Source organism: Epargyreus clarus, unplaced genomic scaffold (genome assembly GCF_041222505.1).
Source record: "Epargyreus clarus isolate Ecla_fem2 unplaced genomic scaffold, WU_Ecla_fem_2.2 ptg000023l, whole genome shotgun sequence".
In the NCBI taxonomy this organism is placed as follows: Eukaryota; Metazoa; Arthropoda; class Insecta; order Lepidoptera; family Hesperiidae; genus Epargyreus; species Epargyreus clarus.
Window position 1 is genome coordinate 1,828,126 of NW_027332230.1, and position 25,979 is coordinate 1,854,104.

The 25,979-nt window shown below is 35.1% G+C and overlaps 1 protein-coding gene across 4 annotated transcripts in view; it reads left to right on the plus strand.

The window, feature by feature from the left end:
• Positions 1-25,979, plus strand: part of Ten-m (teneurin transmembrane protein Ten-m) — a 284,768-nt gene that overhangs the window by 54,846 nt on the left and 203,943 nt on the right. For 3 of the 4 annotated variants that reach the window (XM_073085720.1, XM_073085723.1, XM_073085724.1), the window contains exon 2: positions 3,638-3,682. In XM_073085720.1, coding sequence (XP_072941821.1) covers positions 3,638-3,682 — 45 coding nt within the window. Of the gene's footprint in view, positions 1-3,637; positions 3,683-24,300; positions 24,476-25,979 lie in introns of those variants that run through there. The other variant, XM_073085722.1, reaches the window with a different exon arrangement.

The following is a 25,979-nucleotide window of genomic DNA, read 5'->3' on the forward strand; positions in this document are numbered from 1 at the left end:
TCGCCTATTTCGATTTCCATAAAGTTCAAATTCAAATAAAAAGTCGACGAACAACTTCGACTCCAAAGTTGTTCGAGTGACGTTGCCGTGAGAACATATGTCACACTTGTGAAATAAGAAATGAATCTTGCAGCTAGGGATTAGAGTGCATAAGCGGTTGTTCGTGCGATCGTCACGGAGCGTATCGGGCGCCATCGTCACGCGGCATTAGATTCAAATCTCGAACTCTTTAAAATGGAATAATGGCGTCTTCCGCGTTTGAAGGGCCACACTTAAATTCTTATTTACTCTAAAATGATTCCCGCTGCCTTAAAATAAGGTGTACGGTATACATAGTGTGATGTTATTTGATATTCGTCGGATAAAGCTGCAGTGCAGTTGGAATAATGTGGGCTCTTAGTTTGATTTCACTAGATATCGAATCTGTTACAATGTTATCAGTTTCAATATATAACATTTAACGCGATATTAGTGATGTGAATCACGTAATTGCTATTCAGAGCGGCGGTTGGCGAAAATGAAAGCCATGCGACCTATTTTTTAGAAACTACAAGCATAATGAGGAGACAACATTTGTGGACTTATAAAACATTTTCAAAAATATGTGACGTATACCAATTGCTCCACGTGGTGCACTATGACCTAAACCTTCTCATTTTGAGAGGAAACACGTGCCCAGCAGAGGGACTTGGTTTCATGACATGAAACACTAATTAAAAAATCTCTAAATCAAATGCTTAGACGTATTTAATTTCACAAAGTGCTCTAAATAACATTAAAACCAAACCAGTTTTGTAAAGTGAAAATTCTTTCAGCTATAATGACGTAATTCTATACTTTATGGGCTACCAGGAATTTAATTTTGGCCCTTTATATTTTTGACCACGACGCCGGAAGACGTCCCCCGCCTTTTCGACGGAACATTTAGGCATTTTCTGACGGACGGCTGAACTGTGTGATACGGGTTTATGATGTATAAGAGTACACCATATATACCTACTATGTTTATTAATTAATATCCCTAAATATCAATTCCGTTTAGTACATAAATAACATGTTTTGCCATAATATATGTAAAATTCTTACACAGATGTCAGTTATCTTACAGCTGACATCATGCAACATATTAATAAAATGTGGGTCTCCTAGCGCCATCTGTTATGAAATACCAGTAATTAATGTATTGTTAGCTTTGCGCTTTAATTTCTTGTTTCATTCGATGTTCATAATGCGCCAAAAAGTATAAATAAAAAAAATAAGAAAAGAGATCTGCTTTATACTACGAGTATACACTTGAACTCGGTATGGTTTAAATATATATATTCTAATAAAGAATTTCAAAATAAAATGATGTGAACAAAATGACCTTTACATATCTAGGTATGTCCCAATTAACTCAAAATAAAGACAGCAATGGACCGTCCCATCCGCTCCATCCACAAAGGCCTATGCCGACCGCTCGGGCCAGCACGTTCGCATATTAAAGCGAGGTCCTAAAAACCGTAAAGAGGTCAAGTGACAGCCCTTTATAATCTGTCTTGGGACTTTTCTTGGCCGTGACGTCCCAACTTATAAGTATGAAGATTCAACTGAGTTCATTTGAGCTGGGACTAAAAGAGAATATAACAGACAACAGAGAGATAGATTTTATTTATGTGCGACCTGAGGTTTCGTTGACAGATTTTAAAATTTTACTAAGATTTCGAGTGCAAATGAATAAGATCTGAGTCATTATTAAAGTGGCAGGATATTAGATTATTAAATAATTTGCGGTCCGTATTTAGAATCTCCGACACAGCACGAAAATCACAAAATATTTTCATTTATAAAATTATTTATACTATCGTAGACGAGTTATATTACTTTAAATATTGTACAAGTTGTTTTTATGTCTTTTGTTGGCTTTAGTATCTGCAGGTACCGACGACTTACTATATAATACGGCTGAATATAAAAATCCCATATCTGGGTATAAGTTCCCCTAAATCAGGGGGATCAGTTATATCAAATGTGGTATGTGTTACTTAGCAAACTTAACAAAGAAACAAACTCCCACGATTTTCGACATCCTGTGCTCTTGCGTATATTACGTAATTTCTAAACCATCTTAATCGATGACTCACTCAAGATACTCTCTTGTCTTATTATGCAAATATTTAAAAAAATGTTAAAGAAACTCAACAAAAGCATCGCAAGGTACGATGCCGTCGATAGGGGCCTATTGAGTTCAGAAGTGGTTGATTGAACACGCAGTAGGCACGTTGAACAACCAACAGTGATAATTGATAAGTGATATTAATAAATGTCGTACTTTGAAAATAACTATTAGGCTAGATTGGGCTTATGAAAATTACATCGATATAAAAAGATAAAATTAAAAAAAAACCATAAGCTTATCCTTAACATTAAGATTATTTTGGTAAACGGTAAAAAAATGTAAAATCATTGATGAATTTAAATTATGTACAATGTATGATTTTTTTTATCCGTCTGTCACAAATCGCAGCATTTAGTTATCCGTAATAAATACATACTTGTATTTTTTTTTCTCAAAATTTGAATTGATATGATCGCTAACCGGTTTAGTTTCATCGTTCCTCTTATTTAGTGAAACCTGAACTCGTAAGCTTTAAAATTTTATTTAAAAAAACAAGCCTGATTAAAATGCACCATTTTATCTGTTTAACTTTTTACACTTTTCATCGTAATAGCATTAAAACATGCGAATTACATAAATACATACATAGACATTAATGATGAATCAGGCAAATAAAACAGGTACCTAATTAAGTCTTTTTAGAAAATTTGTACACTTACAAATACACTATGACTAACAAATTTTTACTATCTATTTTTTTCTATCTTTCGTAGTAAGCTTTGCCTACCTATATATATTTCGTAGTAATAGCCCACTAGACATAACACACTTCTAACCCACGCCACTCTGACCAATCCTAAACCATCTCAAGCAATATTGGATTTCGCTCAATTTTTAGAATAATGGAGAGGGAATTCAATTAATTCTTTCATCAAATTAGGCCCTTCTTCGCTTTTAAGCTCAGTCAAGTAAGTACGAAACAAATAAGTTTCAATTATTATTACTTAATAAAATCTCTGACTACTTCTTTGTAAGACGTACTTAACATTCACAAAATTATTCGCTTAGTTCTAGGTTCATAATAATTTTATAGCCTAAAACCACGTTTTGTTTTCTTGGTATAGTCTATTTACTAATTTAGATCTCTAAATTGACCGCAAAACTTTTTCTTTCACTGCTGGGCAAGGGTATCCTCTGATGTCCAAAGATATTTTGAGATCCACACTTTTTCTATGCCTAATAATATACCCTATATTTGTTGTTCCTGTTAAGTACCTTTTGAATGTATGTTATTTGAAAACTGCATATTAAAATTACACATTTCACTTCTTCCATATTTTGAACTGACTTAAATAAAGTTTCCAGTTCAAGTAAATTTATAGCAAGTAAATTACTCTAAAGTAGTTTTTCTTCAGGTGTGAAAGAAAAATAAACGATTGTACTAAAATGGTTCATTTTTTAATCAATCTACTTTAAAGCAATGCAGAGAAGTTCTTATGAAGTGAATTCTGTGAATTAATGTATTTTTTTTGTTTCCAGGTGAGTCGCAACAGCATGGAGACGATTGCGGTTATAGTTATATAAGTAAGTAACAAATTAAATAACTGCTTTTAACTTTTTTTAATAATATAGGAGTAGCAGACGAGCATGCAGTCCACCTGATGGTAAGTGGCTACTGCCGCCCATGGACATCTGTAATCAATGCCAGATAGGATAACATATTCCTACCTGAGGTCAGCCACAAATGCACCGCTACCCCTGAGGACTAAGCTGCAACGCCTCAAAAAAGTATATCAAAATTATTGTCCCTCTCTTCGGACATCACGTGGACGTCATCGCGATGGTGCTGCCATCTATCGAAACTTGTGCCGCGCTTCGTTTACCGTCCAAACTAATGACCGTTTCCGACACATATATGAGGTAATCATCTCAGTCCTTTATTTAGGAGTGGTAACGCATCTATGTTCAGTTTCAATTAGTATGTTGGAACTATATTTCTGCACTGGGTCTGCCACCTACGAAACAGGGAATATTATTGTGTAAATGTAAAAAGCGCTAATAAAGGAATAAAGCATCGAACCAAGCATTTTATATGTATAGAATACTACTACCATAGATAAGTAAAGATTAGGTACTCACTCCTAACAAGAAAATGTAACCAGTTTTGAGAATTGAAATAGTTGCGTAAAAAAGTTTTGCCACGTCTCCGTGCGAAAATGTCCCTAAAATATTTGAAATAATTATTTATTTATTATGTAAATTACGCAGTATTAGTTATTTATTGGTAAATTTTCTCTAAAAATGTTTTTATTTGTCAAAAATTCAAAAAAAGAACTTACTAATAAGCCGTTTGTGGCCTCATTCAATTACAAGGCGGCGAAGTATCTTTACTAATCTATGACTACTACAGTAATATACAAATGTTGTGTTGCCATATAAATAAAAAAGTGTTAAATGTGAACAATCCTTACACAATACTTAGAGGTATGGAAAATAGATAGTAGCCGATTCTCAAACCTACTGAATATGCATTTAAAATTTGGTGAAAATCAGTAAAGCCGTTTCGGAGGAGTACGGTAACTAACATTGTAACACGAGAATTTTATATATAAGATATTGTTATTAATTGAGTTCATTTCGTAAACTATAATGACTATAAAAATGATGGTATTTTTTTTAATATTGTTTTTTTTTCCTTGAATAGGTCAATAGTAAAACTTCGAGTGAAATACGACGGTAATAGTAAAAACACTATCGTGAAACTTACATAACGGCCACTACAATTAAAACTCGCGAGCAGGACAGCCCTCGCGATCAGATTCGACTTGGCATGAATAAGATTGTAGTTCGGCGTTTTTTGCGAATGCCTGCAAAAAAGGATAGCACTCGAAATGTCAACGAACTAGACGGTTTTGTAGCACCATTGGCACAGTTTTAGCCATTTTTTTCACCTTATCGGTCGTGAAATGGTGATGTGAACTGGATTTGCAAAATTGAAACAGATTTAACAGATTTTTTTCCCGACCGTGGAGAGTAATGTTTCCAAGCATATGTATGTGTTTTTCTTTTTGGCACGACTTACAACCCGAACCACTCAACGGAATTTAACATATGAAGTGTCGTTGAATTTGTCTATATTGTGGGAGTGACATAGGCTATATTATTGAGCACTCCGGTTGTGTTCCCTCGGATATCCCGGAGTTCTCCAACAAGCGTTAAGGACGACCACCGGGGGGGTTTTAGTGCGGTAAAAATCCCACATAACCCGGCGTCGCTCCCACGTCGTCGGGTACCTTTTGAAGGTTTCCCCCTCGTAAACAAAAAAAAAAAAAAAAAAAAAAGGCTATATTATTGAGCAGGGAGATTTATGTTTTTGTAATAATTACTAATTATGAAAACGAAGCAGCGAAAGAAAATGCAGCCTAAATTATAAGCGGTCACTGCCGGACAGGGACACTTGAAATCACTCATATAGGAGTTGCGGACAGTCAGCGGTTGGGCATAGATAATGACTTTGCTGCCTCTTAGGACATAGATGAAATGAGGTTTTGTCCTTAACTTTAAACCAGAACACAGCAGCGCTTAACCCTACTGTTATGTCAAAATAGGTATATCGGTCGTGACCGCAAAGTTCACATCCACCACCTCTAAAAAAATATAACTAAAATGTAATATTTTCAAATGTAACTCAAACAAACCTTTCGACGGGTGCGATCAGTCATTCATTGCTATCTAAAAGCTTAATTGTAATGCCTTTTGTGGCTGTAATTACCTGGCGGGCGTCGCAAGTGCGGACAAAGAGTCGGCAATGTCCGCGGCAATTAAGAATTCTTTTGATGGCAAGTAGTACGCGCCCAAAATGTTTACACCACGGCTTAGCGGAAACCCAACGTGAGTTGGAATGTATGTGTGCAAAATGTATACTTTACCCGACAGCGGGGGGTAATGTTTTTCAAGCGTATGTATGTACATGGCATTGTATGGCACGCCCTATTGGGCTGTAGCCCTTTTTTTTCGTGGGGAAACCCTTCATGCGTTCTTCTCAGCTGCGGGGGTAGCGAAGAGGATATGCCGGACTCCTACCGGCTAAAACCCCACGGTGTTCCTCTGGACGCCTTTTGTCGGGACCACGGGTATGCTAATAGCATTCGTCCGCGATCCCGACGGCGTTTGCCCACGTACGGGCCCGTCTCGGTTTGGGATGGAGCTGGAGCTACTCCATCCGCTCATGTTTGAGGTGCACGCGGGAAAACCGCGCGCGCCACTTCGAGGCTTAATGGTGTTTTTGACGTAGGGCACCCCCGTGTCCTACGCCAATGCCTCGCAGCGTACCGTCGAGATATTACTGCCGCCCGATGCGGGGCAGACGCAGTGTATGTGGCGAATTAGGCTGTAGCCCTGCCCTAACTTGCTTGACGGATTTTAAAATATGCGATGTCATTGGATTTATCTAACTTGTAGAAATGGCATAGGCTAACGTAAAATGTTGCATTTAATGTGTGGCTCTATGATCAATATGCTGATACTCTTCATAAACGGTCCCGAATATCTCGAAATCCCGATATATCATCCATGGTGCATAGGACCCTCACACAGCCTATGCTCATGGCCTATGCTCATGGCCAAGCTACATATAATTATACATATGGCATGGCAAAACATTTTTTTGCAACGAAAGTTGTATGATGTCTCAGATCTTACCGTAAATAATTTAACAACTGTCTAATAAAATCAAAGTAAAATAAAATCACATTAAAATGCATCCATTCGTTGTTAATGAATACAGTTCCTACCGTGAAAACATTTTCATTCCAGTTTATAAAGTTAGGATACCAGTAACTCAATTAATTGCTCCAATCTTCGTAGCTGGAGAGCGGAAGAAAAAAGCTTTGCTGAGAGCTGAAGTTTAAAAGGAGCCATTTGCATATTGATATCATTCAATGTAGCCTTAGGGGTTTTTTGAACTCCACTCAGTGGAAGCTTGATGGGAATAATTATGAAAAAAAGAAATGATTTTTAAAACTTCAATCTAGATCCTGTTCATCTACTGCAGTTGCATTTTTTTTTATTTAAAATAAGTGATTATTGTTTCCATAGTCTGAATGACTAATTAGATTTAATCTATTAATAGTCTTCAACTCAGAAGTATTTTGTCGTATGTTCTCCGTTCATATAATTGTATAGGTGAATACATATTCAAATTGATCTTGAAACTAAACTTCATTTCAATATGGATATAAGATAGACTTAAAAGCTCACATGGATCGAAATCCGCGAACTTTTTCGCCCTGACGTATCTGTAACTCAAGAAAAGTAAGCTACCTCGAACTCGCTTCGCACATTTGCAATTCCATTCGCGTCCGTAGCTGTCCGCATTGCGGCCTTCTCTTTCACACTTAAGTATTTTCTATGTCCATCCCGCTCCAATGCATCGGATTGCAAAAGCCGATTTCGCATTTGTTTCGCAGACGAATAGTACGGCTCTGATTCCGTATTCGACATATGGATGGGATTCTGGAAATCGCAACTTTTTGGTAGTTGTCTTTGTGTCATGGAAGCTGCGAATTGGTAATAGCAAAAACTTGAAATACTGTGCCATGTTGGTGTGCGTTATTTAGGAGATGTTTCACTTACAGCGAAAATACGTTGAGATTCTCAATACATTTTAAAATCTTTCCAATCGTAATCAGTTAGAATGTTTCATCCGTATGTATTTATAAATTGTTTTTCTGAATAAATATAAAAGTTAAGCAAAAAATATTGTTTCTACTACATATGTATCATATTTGATAGAAAAAGTTATTTTATATTTAAATATAAATTAGCGTTACTTGAGTTGTTGAGCTAGGATTTTGTTAAGAAATAACTTAATTAAATTATTTTAAAAAAAGTGATGATTCAAAGTTGAGGTTTGAGGACTTTACATGGCACGTCTATAATAAATGTGTTTTTTATTTCAGCTGCGTTCTGTCCGCGGTAGGAGATGATCTGACGCGTAAAGGTATTAAAGTTAAATTTGAACACCCTGTAATTCTGCTTCTTGTGAAGCTCCTAAATAGTATAGCACCCTGTACCGTTGCTTCAAAACACAAAGCACGAAACACTAATAATAAAATTTATGTAATGCTTATATGAAAATGCTTTAAAAAGAAGGATAAATTAGAAATATTCTTTAGTAGTTTGTAAATATATATTTATTGAGCATTTATTGAGCATAGTAATAGAACCACAATATGATCACCCTGTATCATTTTAATTCTCAAGAAGCTGAAAGATATTCCTATATTAAACTTTTGTTTTCAAAACTATACGCCTTGTGCATGCGCAAAAAAACTAAATAATTGTAAAGATCTACTTGAATGAATAATGATTGGTTGATTAGCTGATTGATTGATTGGAGACCGACAATAAACATAAAAGAAATAAGCTTGACAGTCGTACATGCCAGACGTCTACTTATTCCTGATAATTGAAGCCATCTAGGGCTTCGTCCAGGCACGTCAAGGAACGTAAGCCGGCATTAAGGCTAGTACGAGCTCACCTCATTTGTTTTACATCTGTTTTACAACTTTATTTGTTTTACACAAATTGTCCCCCTTTTTAACTCCTTGGTGTAAGTTTCGCAATTCGTGTTCTGGACACACTTCTAAATGATGTAAATATCTGTATATATTCCTATGAGAATACATAAGATATTTCTGTGAGATCTTCATAAAGTTCTCAAGGACGTGTGAAATCTAGGCTTCCTTAAGTAATAATGGGGTAAACTGACTGACGGTATCGTTATGATAAACGGCAATCTTAAGCGCTGTTGTGTTGTGTGTTCTGGTTTGAAGGGCGTGCTGGGTGTGGTTATGGACACAATTTTTTCCAATGTGTTCCCACTTAGTACTCAGACGTAGCGGTGCCTCTGCGGCCGACTTCAGATAGGAATTAATTTTTATCTACGGTTGATTACAGATGTGAATATAGATGGCAGTAGCCACTTACAATTGAAATGGGCTATTGTATATCACTTCCATATATAGCTAATTCTCGATATTCCACTTGAATAGAAACCATAACATTAAGTCTAAAAAGCGGCCGCTCAGTGATATATAGCACAATATAATTATTCCAGCTCGGAGCAAGGATCGCTCCCAGCGCACCTTCGCGAAATATAGTCCTCATAACTTCCACAAAAAATCCGCCATAATTTAACGCAGCCGGTAAAATAATATGTAAAAATGTGAGTTTAGGACGCGCAATTCGGCCCATTTCGGACAATTTCGGCCAATTTCGGCCCTCTCCGACCATTAAAGGGCCCATCTCTCCCCGTTATCAGACCCGTGCGAATAAATCAGGGTATTATTTCACCGAGAAATATTATTTTCCATATCTAATCAGTGAGCAAAGAAATATGGACGTACGAGTGTTGTTATGCATTACGATTTTTATCTAGACTTCTCTCGTAGTTCATATCTTATTGGACGTCTTGTACCTTCAAACATTTTTAATCATATCTATACTACATGATTTTGTACCAGGCTAACACATTTTTTACTAAAGAAGTCTAAGCTCCTTTGTTTCTAAACGCTTTTATAAGTTCCTTTCTTATAACTATTATGTAATATAATTCATATAGTAAGTGATAAAATAATTTCTAATACGCACATAACTTTGAAAAATCAGAGGTGCGTCACCAAATTAATTATTATTTATTATCACATGCTTGTTTAAGCATGTGATAATTAATTTGGTGAAGAAAAAAAAGTGAGGAAACCTGTATACTTGACAAATCTTTAAAAAAAATGTTTTCAAAGATCTGTGAAGTCTACCAATTCGCACTTGGCACTGCGGTGGCGTATGGCCTTATCCTTCTCATTCTAAACGGAGACCCGTGCCCAGCAGTGGGACGGTTTATGATGATAAGCTTATCGAGCATCATTCGTAATGGTAGTAGAAACGCCGCTGTGTTTCATGACATTTTAGCCAAGATTTTTTTTTGTGTTAATCAGAGCAACGTCTAAGTAAATGATCTTTAGATTTGATTTTCAACTCAAATATTTGTAAATGAAAGACCTTCGATATAAATTACTTGTCGAAAATACACTTCAAATGTAGCAACAGCAAAAATAACACAGCTAAGTTTATAAATAAATTTAATTAACAACAAAGACTACGACGAATATTATAATGATAAAAACGACGTTAATAAAATAAAAGTAATTAATTATTTTGATAATTCATATGATTTTTCTGCATTCGCTCAGGAATCTGACGAACCTCAATGTCCTCAGGCATTAAGTTTGTTTTGTTGCATCATTATATTTTAGAGGGCATGCAATAAAATATTTTAATGAGAATTAAACAATTTGAAAACTTTTTAACAAACCTGTATGCCTTCTGCATATAGGTTTGATAATTTGTTTTTTCACCGTTTAAACATCGGCTGACCTCCATCCCAAATGGTACTTGGCTGTCACGCGTTAACAGTCCTTAAATTAAGTATAGAGTGCACGGTGGAATGTTAGAAAAATCAGTGCCAACCTGGGATTTGAACCCTGGCCTTCTGGACAAATCATACTCGGCTGTCACATGTGAACAGTCTAAATTAACGTAACATTTTTAAGTTTGTATCAGCAGTACTTCCTCGAGACACTTTTTAATCCTCGCCAAAGAAAGGGTAACTCGCGATATCGATTTTATATTATCGAGTTCAGACGGCCGGCCGTCTGTCGTTACGTTTGCGGACTCGTGGTCGGACGCTCGTCTGCGGTTTTGGTCAATTTTAACCTTATCCGTTTTAGCGGCATGCCCTTTTTTACCACGGAACTGAAATAGTAAATGGTCAAACTGGCGTTATAGTTTTTTTTTATAATATACTAGCAGTATCCGCGGCTTTGTCCGCTTTTTGTTCAATTATAATAAAATATACCCTATAGCACACCCGAATAGTATAGCTTTCCAATTGTGAAAGAATTTTCATGATCAGTTCAGTATTTCCGAAGATTAGTCCTTACAAACAATCAATCAAAGTTACAAACTTTCCTTCTTTATAATATTAGTATACATATTTGATTAAACAACAAACTAAAAGTAGGGAATGGTGTGGCAGTGGTGCTTTGACAGAGAAAAACCAAGCTATTAATATTCAAAATATGTTTGGTAATCAGTAAATAAAGTAGGCCATATTATATTTCCCGTAAAACCTTCCAGCCTGCCGTAAAATTCTTGTATAAAGTTACTCAATATTTTCTTAATTAGACTTCTGTGGACTAAAATGTAGAAGATTTCAAGTCTTAATCTCTTCTATCCTGACTTGCTCATTCATTATCGCAGAACCTTAACTACTGTAGATAGAAACGTGATATTCGACTCCAAAGGAAGGGGTTGGAAGTTGTTTGAAAATCGGTCAAATTTGGCGCGCTGTGAAATTTGTATTCGTATTTGGTTTTATGGTTAGATATAATGAGACATCGTTTTTGGGAAATCAACTTTAAATGAGTAAAATAGGTAATACAAATTTGTATTACTTTACATTTTATCTATGATTTAGCCTATGAAGTCACCGGCAAAAGGTAGTACAGCATAAATTTTCTATTATCAGTCTAGATTATTTGCGTCTATCGCGTTACGCCTGTCGACTGCGGCTGGTCACCGCTGTCTGCGGTTTTCAGCAATTTTCGTCCTCTCATTGGCTAATCATATCAAATATACACCACAGTGTTGCAGTTGAACTAATGCTATTAAGATCGGTTGTATGTTATATTATTAGCACCGTCATTGTTTTGTTTTAAAAAAATACACATTTAATATAGAGTACTTAAGGCAGAAATTTTTTGTTTTACCCCTTAACACTATTTTCACCGCGATTTAACTGGACAAGGTATGAGACCTACATATATATTCCATCACCCTAAGGGAATACCTATCTCTGTCAGCCTCGTTTATAAAGTCCCTCAAGCAAAAAAAGACTGTTTACTAATTTAAATAGTCGACCCGATGTTTTGGTCGATATTTGACAATTTCTGACCACGAGATATAATCGAATCTTCGTAGGCAAAACAGATAATTTTATTAATAACATAAATTTATAATTAATTTATAACAGAAAAATAAATACAGGTTAAGAAGCAGTCCGTGTCGGATGTTTTAACCACATGTATTGTTCACGCCTCATATGGTAACGTAATAATGATAACACCACCATCATAATATCGTTACATCAGCAATAATGAACATATTGAATTAATGAAAGGTACATTCAATATGTTAATTCAGTTACATTATTAATAAAATATACAAAATCGTTGTGATTTAAAATTTAAAAAATTAAAATAGAAATCCTCATACCTACTCATGGTCCTTAGCATGAAAGTGTTTAAACTTTACTAGTTTATTACATTATTACATTTTTATCCTCTTTATTGAAAAATGAGTATCTAATTTCCCACTAAAGTGCTTACTTTGAAAGATTTAATTACATGAATGGATGTACATATTAGGATCGTTTTGATTGCGTTAGATTTGTGGGTTTTGTGGTTTAGTACCCCTGTCTGCAGTTTGATTAATTTCGACCCTATTTTGTAACCCCTCTGCAGCCACGCTCAGTTTTTCAATTTTACGTAGGACCTCTAAATATTTTGGGGTAAAACGTAGCCTGTATTATAATAATTCCCAACATTCCTAATAATTCCTGCTTGAGTAATGAGACCGGGATTAATTCCCAATGCATGCATATTTAATGGGCGTCAATTAACCCTTTTGTCAAATGTGTATAATAAAAATTTTACAATACAATTAAAACGAACACATACGGAGGATTTCGTACCACTACGAAAAGATTTAAAATTTTAAAGTTTTTATTATTAGTTCTTAGCAATTAATATTAAACATGTAAGTACATAGTGGGTACGATAAATACCTTCCACGTTAATAGAACGCGTTATTATATTGTGAAGTTGCGAAGTGTAAAATCATGTTATAGTTGCTCTGTAGAGATCAATAAGTAGTGCACTGTTTATATCGACAGCTGTAAACGATATGCTGTGAATTATTATTATTATATATTGAATTTTTTCTATTATATAGAATTGAAGTAACAAGCGAGCATGCTGCCCACCTTATTATTAACCAACTTCCCCAAAGAAAAAAAGTTATTCATGGCAGTATTAGCAATATCAAACAAAGCTCAAAGGAGTCATGTGGCCGATTTTGATAGATATGAAAAGTGCATAATTTAATTTAAAATACTTTTTTTCGTGACTGATGTGACTGAATATGCTCTTAATCACTGATAAAGCCACTTTTAAGAATGAAATTCTTGAAAGTAAATCCATTACTTTGTATGGCATGGATGTATGGCAAACTAGATAAAAGGGCTCACTTTTAAAAAATACATATTTTATCATACGTTTGATAGTATGAGTGATTTCAAATCATAGGTACACTCGACATCTTAAAAGTTACATATTAGTGTCTTTATCGCCGCTCGCTTTTCGCCGGCAATGGAACACGTCACACATATTCCCGAAGCTATAATCTAAAGTTACTCAGTAATTTACTCCTTAGAAATGCAAATCTGCCATAAATTGTCAATAAGGGGTCGAGTGCGATAGTTCAGTAGACACGATTTATAGTTGAAGTTTTAGATGGAAAAACTTGGTGATCCTGTCTCTTGAACTCCCTTCGGGCGGATCCGGTGTTTCAAAGTAACATCAGATAATGTCTAGCTGAATAGCTCCATTCGGTTTTTCTTACTATTTCAATACCGCTAGGATACGCTATAATTTTAAATTTTGTTTACTATTCTTACCTGACCGCTGAGGGTAACATTTTTCGAGCGTTATGTCGTGTCATAAATAACCCGATATAAAGTAACATAAGAAAGAACCCGAACAACCCTAGCTTAAAAATCATTAACTGAAAAATTAAGTAATAAAATATGTGCCAATCCCACAATTTAGACACCTTATCGTATCTAACGACACCTTAATTGTCAAATCCGTCAAGCCATTTGGAATAAATGAAAAAAATCACACTTCAATTCTAAAATATGCAATATAATAATTAAGAATGGCTCGCACTTTTAAAAGCTAGCAATGATAACAAAATGGTTAAGAAATGTTTTTTCAGGCATCACACTGAAAGCCCTTTCAGCAATTATTAGTCCTCGTACCTCTAATTAGTATACTATTAAATGATTATTTCAAGTACTCTGATTGTTCCGTAGTGTACATCTCTTTTATTTCCCTCTGAAATATTCCACCTCCCTTTTCCCCTTTCCAAGCGAAGCGTTGGTCAAATTATGGTTGTCACTTGTAAGCAAATGATTTATTTTTTTCTTATTATGGTGAATAATTTATATTCATATCAATCGGGGGAACGAATTATAGACAAGCATGCAGTCCATCTGATGGTAAGTGGCTACTGCCGCCCATGGACATCTGTAGTCAACTGCAAATAGGATTATATATGCCTACACGAGGTCGGCAGGCCGAGGTCGGTCACAGATGCGCCGCTGCTCCTGAGGACTAAGCTGGAACGCCTCGGAAATGTATGTCCCCCTTACTACACCGTTAAAACCAGAACAAAGCAGCGTTTAACACTGCTCTTATGAGGCCGAAATAGGTGTGGCGGTGGTGCCGCCGGAGTCGAACCACAAAGGGTTCTACCACTTTCACCTTATGTTTTTAAGAGTCGGGTTTTTATGTAATAATTCGTTTAAAAATTAATTATTAAATGTACTTTAGTGCTAACCCTATACAGTAGGGGTAATTAAATAATTTGTTCTCACAATTGTATTCCGTTTCGTTTCCAATTGCACTTCTATTTTGTTTTTGATTAACGCCTCCGTCAATTGAATAACTGTTTTTATTCTGCGCAGTTTTTATTGTTGCCTACCATTTTTGCATTTCGTTTAATTATAGTGTTTCTATTTTCCTTAAGTATTCCTCTGTTTTCTTGGAAATACAGCTTTGAAAAAATTATAAGGTTAAATATATTATTTCATTTTAGACCTTAATTGTCACTTCTTATAAATTCTTTCATAATTTAAATTACTATCCTTACAATATTATTTTAGAATACCAATGGCCTACTTCCGTTTCGCAGGAGACATGCTTATTACAGGAGCCCAACGAAATCCACCATAATTAGGAACTACTGTGAACTAGGTCGGAGCGCTTCAAATGGCTCTGGAGGTGCAGTTTTTTAATAACGCACACGAAATAAGCCATTAGCGGTCATCCACTCAAAAGTAGACCGCGCCCGGCATTTCTTTTTGTAGATCAGTTTCAATTTGTAGAAACTATAGAGGTACACGCGTCTCAAAAACTGTTTTAGCATTTACTTCTTTGTCTTTTTATCGTCGCATTCTATTCCAACTTAATTACGTCACCCTAAAAATCCGAAATTAAAACGGAACGACTCTAACAAATGTTACCCATCACCGTCACTTACGTTTGAAGCGAACTATAAAGGACATGTGATAGCAATCATGCAGTAAAGAGCCAACGCATCAATCAAATGAGCAATCTAAATCCGTCATCGTGACAATAAAGATGGCGGCACGTTCGAACCGGCGTTCGAAATAAGAACGCGGGCATGCGGGTATCGCTCCCCAGTCGGCTGTTAGGCGGCAGCGCACGGTTATATCGTTTGTGGCATTTTGATAAGTACCGCTTTTGTTGGCGGTGACGCTCACCTGGATATTACTTTTCTACTTAGTGATGGCGTAGCTTACATTTAGGTCACACGTTATGTTCATAAGTTACATAAGTTATTAGTTATTAGTATGTTCATTGTTCACGCTCCCCATTTATGAGAAGAAACCTGTGCTCAGCTATTTCAAATAATATAATTATTTGATATTTCATTCATTTTATTGATTAGAAACACACAACACAAACGAGAAGCCGTCCAGCTTGTATGACTTATGCCATATATGTATAACTGTAATGGATTTATATGGATCGAATATAAGTGTGTGGTCCAATCATATAAATAAGGCCTCTGCCTTACCGTCCTCGGTAAAACAGAACATAGCAACTGTATACGTCGTTTTTATAGGGAATGTAGCAGTGCCATCGCTCGGTTACGACTCGACTTATGAAGGTTTTTAAAATAACATTAATATAATGTACATATTCATAAACAGATCCGTAAAACATGCACATTGCTGTTTACAAAGATGATGTAATTAAAAGCCCAATAAAGACATACGGATAACTTTATTGTTTGACAGCAAGAGACAACATACCCCAGGGTGCAATAACAAAGGTACATTTATTACCAGTTAAGCAACGTTGAATATAAAACGAAGCATTTTCAGCTGGTAAAATATGCGCCGCTGGTCATAAATACCGAATCGAAAGAGAGTGCATCGAACACATAAAAGCACAGTAAAAAACTTTTGTCGCACTAAACAATATACCGGCGCAAGCAAAGGAGGGAAGAGTGCTGTAAACTTATCTTTATGTCTCCATTTCTTCACGAAAATAGACAACCATATGTTTACATCCATGACGCTCACAATAGCATTGTTCGGCATCGGCCTCACCACCACTTAGTGAACGAAAACCTTAGAAGTTCTTAGAGATATGTATCTCTGTACAATTCTTTATACTTCCTTATTTTTGTTTAATTATGAAACCAAGTATACCAAGGATACTTCACAGTTGCTGCTGTTTTCATAAAGGTGACGGAGCTTTTCGTAAACCACTGAGGTTTTGACCTTCTGACCTTCTGTCTTATAAATTGTATTCAAATACCTAATAACGAAAGTTAAAATAATACTTTAATCGCATACCTAGTATGCACTGGACGTCGAACGACATTCGTTTACATCGATTAGCATAACAATATAGTTATAAAATAGCTATACAAAACTAAATAAATTTTACCAAGTTTTTTTTAACATCGCATGTCGATTATACACTCACGGTAGGACAAGTCAATTGTATTCGAATACACGACCACGCGTAATTTACATCCAAACGTCTATATTGGTATCCACCGTCCATTCATTTCCGAAATGGAACATTGTAATAGTATTCACTTTTTTGACAGCTGTATTGAAAATAAACATACTTCATTTTCTGTTTATTTTCGAATTTGGAAGTGGTAAATATGAATCGAATGTCACTGAAATTGCAATAACGCAGAAGATGATTGTTATACTAATAAAAAATATTAAAATATTAGAAACTTGTAAATGAGAGTTCTTCACGCTAGATATACATGTGGCGATGTTGGATTTCGTGGTGGTATTAAAGTGTGTAGTTCAAAGCAATAGTGAATCAATATAGTTTTATTTTCAGATACATAGTACAGTTAAGAAGAAGTTAAGAATTTAATTAAGCTCATGTTACTTTTTAATAACAGAATTTAACATTAATTAATATTGGTCAGATAGAGTAGTACAAAAACACGTTGGATATTTCTTTATATATTCGTATTAACTTTATGTTTGTGCATTAAAAAGGTAAGCAAAAATAAAAATACGTTTATCATTGAAGATAAATGTTTGAAGATTTAACGGAAATTTGTTTTTTGTAAATACAATTACAATTTGTGCCACCGTTAAATTATTATCGTATTACGAAACCAAATTTAATTCCACAAATAAACTCGATTGTATTAAATACGTAATAGTGCATTTAAACGTATCGAGCTTAGCTGAAACGAAAACAAATACACATTCGATTCAATTCCACTAAAACTGTGTCAATACAGTCCGAGAATAAATTCCCCGAAAGTAAAAATAAGAGATCGCTCGCTAAAGTGCCACTTTTGCCCGCCTACACGTCGCATCATCTTCCCGAGTATGATCCGCTCGGAGTTGCGAGATCCTTCACGGTTCACTCATCCTGACGGCTCCATCTAAAGTGGTTCGAAACATCCATCCTGTATTTTTATTTTTCTTTAGCACTATCAGAGTTTTATCGCGCCACCAACGCTGCCCCCCGTACCGATCTCCGTTATGATATTGACACTTAAGTGTATCGTCCTATGGGATGAATCCATGATTTTATGGTGGTCCACGTCAGTTATCGCGTTTTATAGGATGTATTAGACGGGAACATTTGAAATCACTTTCCTTAGGGTCGTAATTTATTTTTTTGTATACAAAAATTCTATGTCACAAAATCGTCACTCCATTTAAAAGTAGATAATATTAAAACAAGGAACGCCTTTATACTTGTATTATTAATTTTAACTGTAATTGTATATTGCACACAGACACAGACAATTTATTATTATGTAAAGGAAAATAATATAAAATTCGCGATTTAAAGTACTAATGCGAACATTGCTATATCTCAAGTTGTATTTTACCTGCTTAAAGAAAAGTATAAAACATAAAATAAATGATGAGAATATGAGTGTAATATTCTATCAAATGAAATTATATTTGCACCAATAATTATTTCGCTATTACAATGGTATTAGTAACTGACGCGCCAGTTAGTTATATCATTAATTAACTAATGGTTAAGTTTATTGGTAGTACAATAATAATAATTACTCGTATATATTCAACAAAGTAATAATTATGTAGTGTACCTGTGCATTTGTTTAAGATACCATAAAGAGTATTTAATTTACTTATGTGTGTAATCAAAATCTGTACAACGGTCTTTCGCCATGAAAAAAAGAAAAAAAACAAAAACATTTTTATATATTACCCAGGTTTCGTACAGGCCTGTCATAATTAAAAGCCGACCCGACATTTGTGTGATACAAAATAGATCACATTTGGAAACACGTTGCTGTATTTCGGGTGGGACATAAATTGGTAATGCGGCTTCGGTCCGCATCCGATGATTAATTGACCCGATCTGACCCAACAATTACTTCAATTATTTACCTCCGGTTTACTGTTACTGTGCAATTCGATAGTTCTCCTTTAATTTGAATTATGGATGTTCTGTTCGCTTCTTTGTTCGGTTAATTATGTTGATTTGGTTCATCAACGTTTTATTTAATCCAATCCATTTTAACATACTCTTGAATACCGAATTACTTTAAATAAATTGCTGTTAACGCTATAAATTTATGATATTACTAACTAACGAGTTTAATGTTCTGTAACTGTGGTTTTCGTCGACTAATCTGGGCATTTCGATGGAAAAGATATTAAATAATATTTTGACTTACCTATCTTAAAATTGGTCGATTTGGAGTTATGATCATGCACATAAATTTCGTTTTATTTGTTTTATTTTAGTTCATTACTCCACAACAGCAACATAAATCTTTAACATAAAACATTATTAGTTCCCGCTAAAAGCATTCTTATACAGTAAATTGACTCGTAATTCTTTCCCGGATTTACTCGCGGACATATAGATCGAAAGATAGCAGTAACGCCTAAAGTTCCATCTTTATTCCTATCGATACCATCTAAGTTTCGTGGAACGATCTCAAAACGACAAGAACGATTTATTTTATTCACAGTAGATATTCTGTCTGTTGCCTCTACGATAATTTATGTTTATCGTTTCTCGTTGAACCAATCACTTAGTTTGCATCTGGTTACAGTAAAGCCATCAGGTTTAAGTTAATAAACTATCCCAGCCTCATTACGAGTCTTAACAGTTACGGTGGTTCTTTTGAACGGTTTTATAATTTCGTGTGTGGGCTTATGGAGATTAGAATCGATAAAGATGAAATCAATGTAAATAACTAATTAGACGTTAGAATAAATATAATAAGTATACATTAAATTAAAATAATTATTCTCAAGCAAATTATAGGGTAAACTTCAGTGGAGATCTCTTATCGTTCAGTTTTTAAACCCATTAAAAGTTACAAAGTACTCAGTGTAGCGTTGCAAATGTTTTCAATGATACACTTATTCGTACAAAACTGAACGAAGTGGAGGACGTTCTATTCAGTTGACCTCGTTTCAGAGTGAATTCCCCCAAACGATGCCAGCGTCATACAACGATCAATACTAAACAACTTAAACAAATCATTGAGTTTGAAAATAAAGTTCGCGATCTGAATATTACCCTCTTACAATATCTAGAAGGCTTTTGAAAATTTGTAATAGCAAATTAACGTTCTGTGATTATTATGTCTCAATGAATTTAATAATTTAATATTACATAAATGGCAAAAAACATCTATTGTGTTTGTCATCACCACAAAACTTATAGACCATCTTTGAAGAAAAGTTATTTCGCGCTTTTTAAAAATACCATGGTTATAGCACTTCTAAATACTATTCAGCCGAGAATTACCTATATAGAAGATTAATAAATAATCTAATATTTATACTTCGTAATGACTTCTATATCATTTTGCGACTTAAAATTATTTATTTGTTTGTATTACATTTACTTTGGTATTATGAAGGTAAACAAATACAGCTTAATTAGAGTTATTTAAGCGAATCCCATTAATATCCGTTAAATCTAACTAATCCACTAATTAAGCGACTTATGCTCTATTAATTTCCGCGTTCATTAACAGAGGCTGACTAGACTCATAACCTATATATTTGACGATATGTTATAATTGACCACCAAATACTAATTTAATAATTATTCTTTTGATGACTTTAAATCAAGAAGTCGAAAACAAGTACTCGACAAAAAAGATAGTAATTACTTTTATTAAAAATCGTAAGAAATTAATCAAGCATGTCATTTGATTGTTATTGTTTTGATTAAGTTTCTATAATGTTGATGTCACTATATTATAATTATAAAATAGGCCATTCTCTTGTATTCATTTAAAATATCTCTTTTACGTCTACTTATTTCTTATTCTATTTGTACAATGAGCAGTTGAGTAAACAAATAATGTTGATTAACAGCTAATGAAGTCACTGGACCAAAAGATTTAAATGCCAATTAAAGCTGCGTCCCCAGTGTTTTAAATCTTACCAGTCCGAGTTCCCCGATGCAGTGACATAGTGGATGTCCTGTCGAGTGGAGGCCAATCCGACTCCCTCGAGTGGCGTGCCGTCACTCGCGTAGCCCGTTTGACGCCATATGTGGCCATTGCAAGTCCAGAACAACTTAAATTCTGAACTGCACTAAATAAATTCAACTTTTATACGCTACATGCTAAGGTTAACTTTGTATCGAAGGGTGTGATGAGGGTGGTGTTGCCGGTTTGGGGTGAAGTCCCAAAGGCGACGTACGGCCCGGTGCTCATCATTTCCCCATTGTCTCGTTAGACAAAAATCAAAAACAAACACTCGCTGGCGGGATTTTTGGATCTAAGTTCGGTATGATTCGCGATGATTGTGTTGATCGCTTCGTTCTGTTTATTTGGCGTGTTGCGGCCGATTGCGCCTTGGGGACCATCGGCCGATGTGTCGAAAATTATTATCTTGTCATAAGGCCAACTGCTTGTACACGTTGTAATAAATTTGAGCCTTAACCGCATCTGATAGTAAATTGTTGTACTCAAATCCATAATTCGATAATCCACTTTTATAAGCTGTTTATAGGGCATTTTGTTTAAAAGAGATTTTGCAACATTATAACAGATGCAAAAACTACTTATTTGTGTTCACGTGGTTTTGACACATAATATATCAATATTTATAATGAAATTATTGCCGCGACCTACATTCGTAAGTATACCGGAATTATCCTAGAGTTCTTATATTATTTTAATAATTTGTATATCATGGTGAATCATGGCTTTTGCCTTTCTAAGAGCAAACTAAGACCTAAAAAGTTCCTGTTATGGTTTTTCACGAATTCAAAGGGACTTATGTAAATGCAGTCGGAAAATTTCTTACAAGTTACTGTAATCTACGTGTATAAAGTAAAAATGGTACAATTCCGTAAAAACATAATAATATACTTTTATTAATTCGATTTCAACATAAAATATTTCATTGTAAGTATCCATTAGCAAGTGATGATTGAAAATATTTTCTTTTAATCCGAAAGTGCTCTAACCTCTAACATTATTTGAAAGCTTTATTCTAGTTACATTTGTAGTTACATTTGTCATTACTTAAAATTTAGTGTCTATTTTGACAACTATCTAAAATATATTTTGAATGCTGATGTAACAGAAAACATTTCATTCGTCGTTTCAGAGGGTTGTAGAGTTCTTGGTATAGTGCAGAGGTACTTACCAAATTTTCTACAAAACGGGGGTTGCCTTCAGGTTAAAAGAATAATAGCATGAAATATATTTTACTATCTAATACTTCCTATCTACTATTCCTATCTACTAAACCGTTTGAGTACTTGTTTGTTAATAAACAGTTTATTTTTTACTATTATCAGAAACGTATTTATTATTATTCATCTTATTCAATTTAGTCCTTCCCATTTCTGTGTATCCACTTGGCGCACCCTCACTTCTCACACATTTCTTCCGACAGGAGAGACACGCACGTTCAGTATTTTCTATATTTGAATGTGTTTCATCGCCTCCATGCATTGAATTACTAGTGATTTCCCCGTCCTTTGGATAAATGTAATTCTTTCCGCGAAGATTGCGTCTCCACCGAGTCTCGCGTCTGTTCTACGTGATCACAATATTGAGGCTCGTTGTCTAAGGCCTCTCTTTTATGTCTATCATTTATTCCTTCGATACGCTAACGTCAGCATTTGACAACTACAGTTCATGCCGAATAAATTGTCTGTGAAATTGCGCGACTAAGATTGAGTTACGACTGTGGACGGGTCCTTTCGACTCCGCTGTTTTGCTTAGGCCCGACAGATTTATCGTCCGTTTTGTTTTTACTATATTCGCACTTACTCCGCATTTTCTCTCCGAAATGTCTATTAAGACGTAAGAGGCATTGAAAACCTTCGGATGTATTCGGAGACTATTCCATTTTCAGTGTTTTTTTCTTATATTCTATTTCGTACACCTCATAGTGGAAATTATTTCTAATGCTCGAGCCCGAGACGCAATAAAGCAGCACGATGATAATAAAAATGTTCAGCTTATCCTTCGTGTTCCCGCTGTAAATTTAAGCGGTGATGTGCTAGCGATTCTACACCTTACCGCCTTTTATTAATGTCACGATAGAACATTTTAATTTTAATAAAACTGAACATGGCACGCCCGACCTATTTGTCAACCTTCTTTACTTTTGCTGGCATAAAATCATACAGTCGCACTCCACGTAACTACAACTCTGTTCGACGGAAGCGCGCTCGCAATCGAAAGCGATCTTTTTGATTACCTAGCTAAGATATAAATTCGCTCAGTAATCCTGGTTCATGGGCGTGTGAAACGTGAAATCCCTGAAGACGGCCTTGCAGGATTTAAGATTCTCGCCTTAAAGTAATAAAGGTGTGTTTTATTCGCACAGTAACGGATTATATTTGGAATTTGGACGACGAAACACGTAGGTGAACCATCGCTCATGTGACAAATTTCTACGTTTGCCTTAACGCGGGGCACCGTGTTTAGAATATTATATCCGATGGAGGGACTGCGGGAATTCACATTGATTTACATATGGAAAGAATGAAGTGTGTGCGTTTAGCTAAAATATTCGAACGGAAGAATTAACATGAGAAAAGGTTTGCTATGCAAATATTCGGAATCAATGGAGCGATATTCCACTCCTGCCAATTTCTATAGTCGTAATATTTGGAAACTCTCACTGTGATCTTTTTGTCGACTGACGAGTTGTGACAGGTCGATCCCCCAGAGATTCCAGGTTTGCCGGTTCGTTTGTGCTACTTTGTGAGATTCAAATTGTAGTTTCTTTCGGGAGTAGTAACGAAGAGCTAACAATACGTGCGGAAAGCGGATTTAGCGTTTATTTGCCGAATGTTTCCGCGGATTCTTTTACTGGGGTTACTCCTTACTCATGTAGACGTGATTTCGCTACGAAAGTAACTTGCCAATTGTATATTTATGAGTTCACTATTTGGTGGAATTGAATTTAGTTGTAATTTTATTTTTTTGTAAGCACATACAAAAAAATTATTTGTCGTCTGCCACGTAAAAGTAATCGTGTGTGATTAATTTGACATATTATTTTGTTGCTTTACTAATTATACTTTTAGGGCGTTGACGAGATATGAGAACAGTATGGAATTCATTTAAATGACCGGTCAACTGTTATCGGCGCGGACGTCCTGCGCTTTGCAATTATCGTCCGTTATCGTTACAAGAGGAAACAGGCAATGTTTTTATTTATGTTAGTCCCCAAACGCCCACGCATGACGTTCAATTCTAGAATCCAGTAACAGATCACGAATGACGTTTATGTTTTATTCGAGGGTGAACGTGATTAGCGCTTGGTTAATGCTCCTATTTTTTTCGTGATAAATGTGATTGGTGATTTTCCACGTGTAGTATTGAGTGTGTAACTTATTGCAGTGTGCGTGCTTGTCTGTAATCGTTATCATCATAAGTTTGGTTTGCAATAATAAAGGAATACTAAGGACGGTAAAGTCTACATTTTAATTTTAAATAATCTTAATAGGCTTATGTGTTTCTCGTGTTTAATTTGATAATGTCACTTGTGTACTATAAAAATTTAAAAATAACTGTTCTCATATTTGAAACTTCATTACGCATTGTAGTTTCTTAAACTGTAGCTTTATACAGAACAACTATACGCTATACATTTTAGTCTCATTATATGTGTTCAACTTCTGAAATAAAGGAATGAAACAGCTCAATTCATCACGAGGGTCTCGGAGCTCAGCATTATGCAATCCACTTACAATTAGCATTCCTCCCGAATGTCCAACTGGATCTTCGCGGGCTCAGCAAAAATTCCTCTAACGAAGTCATTGTCCTTTTTGTTTGAACCTATTCTGTGAAGGGTTCCGTACAAGAGGTGCATCCTTAAATATCAAATTAAACAAGTTTTCTAATTTTTATTAGGTGGTTAAATTCGCTTTAGTGCTGTTATTTTTTATTTTTAATAAAATTGGTTAAGATTAGCAACGTGCGTATAGCGTGCGTTATAGATTATAATATGGAGATACATATATCAGTCATAAGTCATTTATTGTATATTTTTTTCAAAGTATAAGCTCTTATGTTTCTTACGTTCCCAAAAATATAAAACATTATATCTGTGTATCCGGGCCTGTCTTCAAATTTATCTATTGGAGTATTAATTTGACGGAATGATACTGGGAGGACAAGGTATTATTTTTAATTTGGAAATATCTAGAACTGTGTAAATATCAAAAGTGTCTGCTCACTGAAAACAAAAGGAAATAAAATAGTGCAAGAACTTATTAATTAAACAACGTCGTTTATAGAGCTTTAAAGAACGCAACAGTTATTTGCTTCAAAGCGTTCGTAATCATGTTATTTTTCTATTTTAGTTGTAGTACTTTTAATTCATTTTATTACGGCAGTCCTCTCAGCTTCAGCTCCATAATTTTCTTGAAAATATATTTTTAATGGCAGCTCTCTTGCCTTAACCTTTATGCATATGAATTTTTCAAGTTCTCCTTTTGGAATTTTTAACAAATTATTTAAAATTCACTCTTTCACGGTGGTATTATCACAGTAGTATGTTATAAACGACCTAGTTCACATCGTTTCTCAGGCGCAAAAAAAGTCTTTTCACATGCAATCTGCATACTCAATTACGAAGTCCAGTAATGAGGTACAGTCGAAACTAATTTTATTTTCTTGGAGTCCTTTGAGTTGGGCCTCTTGGGATGTTTGCCTTGAATTAAAAAGTTTTCGCTCGCCGTCTCGAGTGCTCTCGTCCATAGCCGGTTTATTCCTTTCTGATACTTTTTCCTTAATGGTCTCATACGATTAGGCTGTAGTCACGGGATTAAAGAAATTTTATGAACGCTGCCCCGCTTCAACGGTAAGCTTCAATGAAGTTGGTAATGAGATATTTTTGAGAGCTGAACGGTGCTTATAATGAATCTGAATTATGGAAGTTGAAGTCAAACGGCGGTTTTATAAGTACACT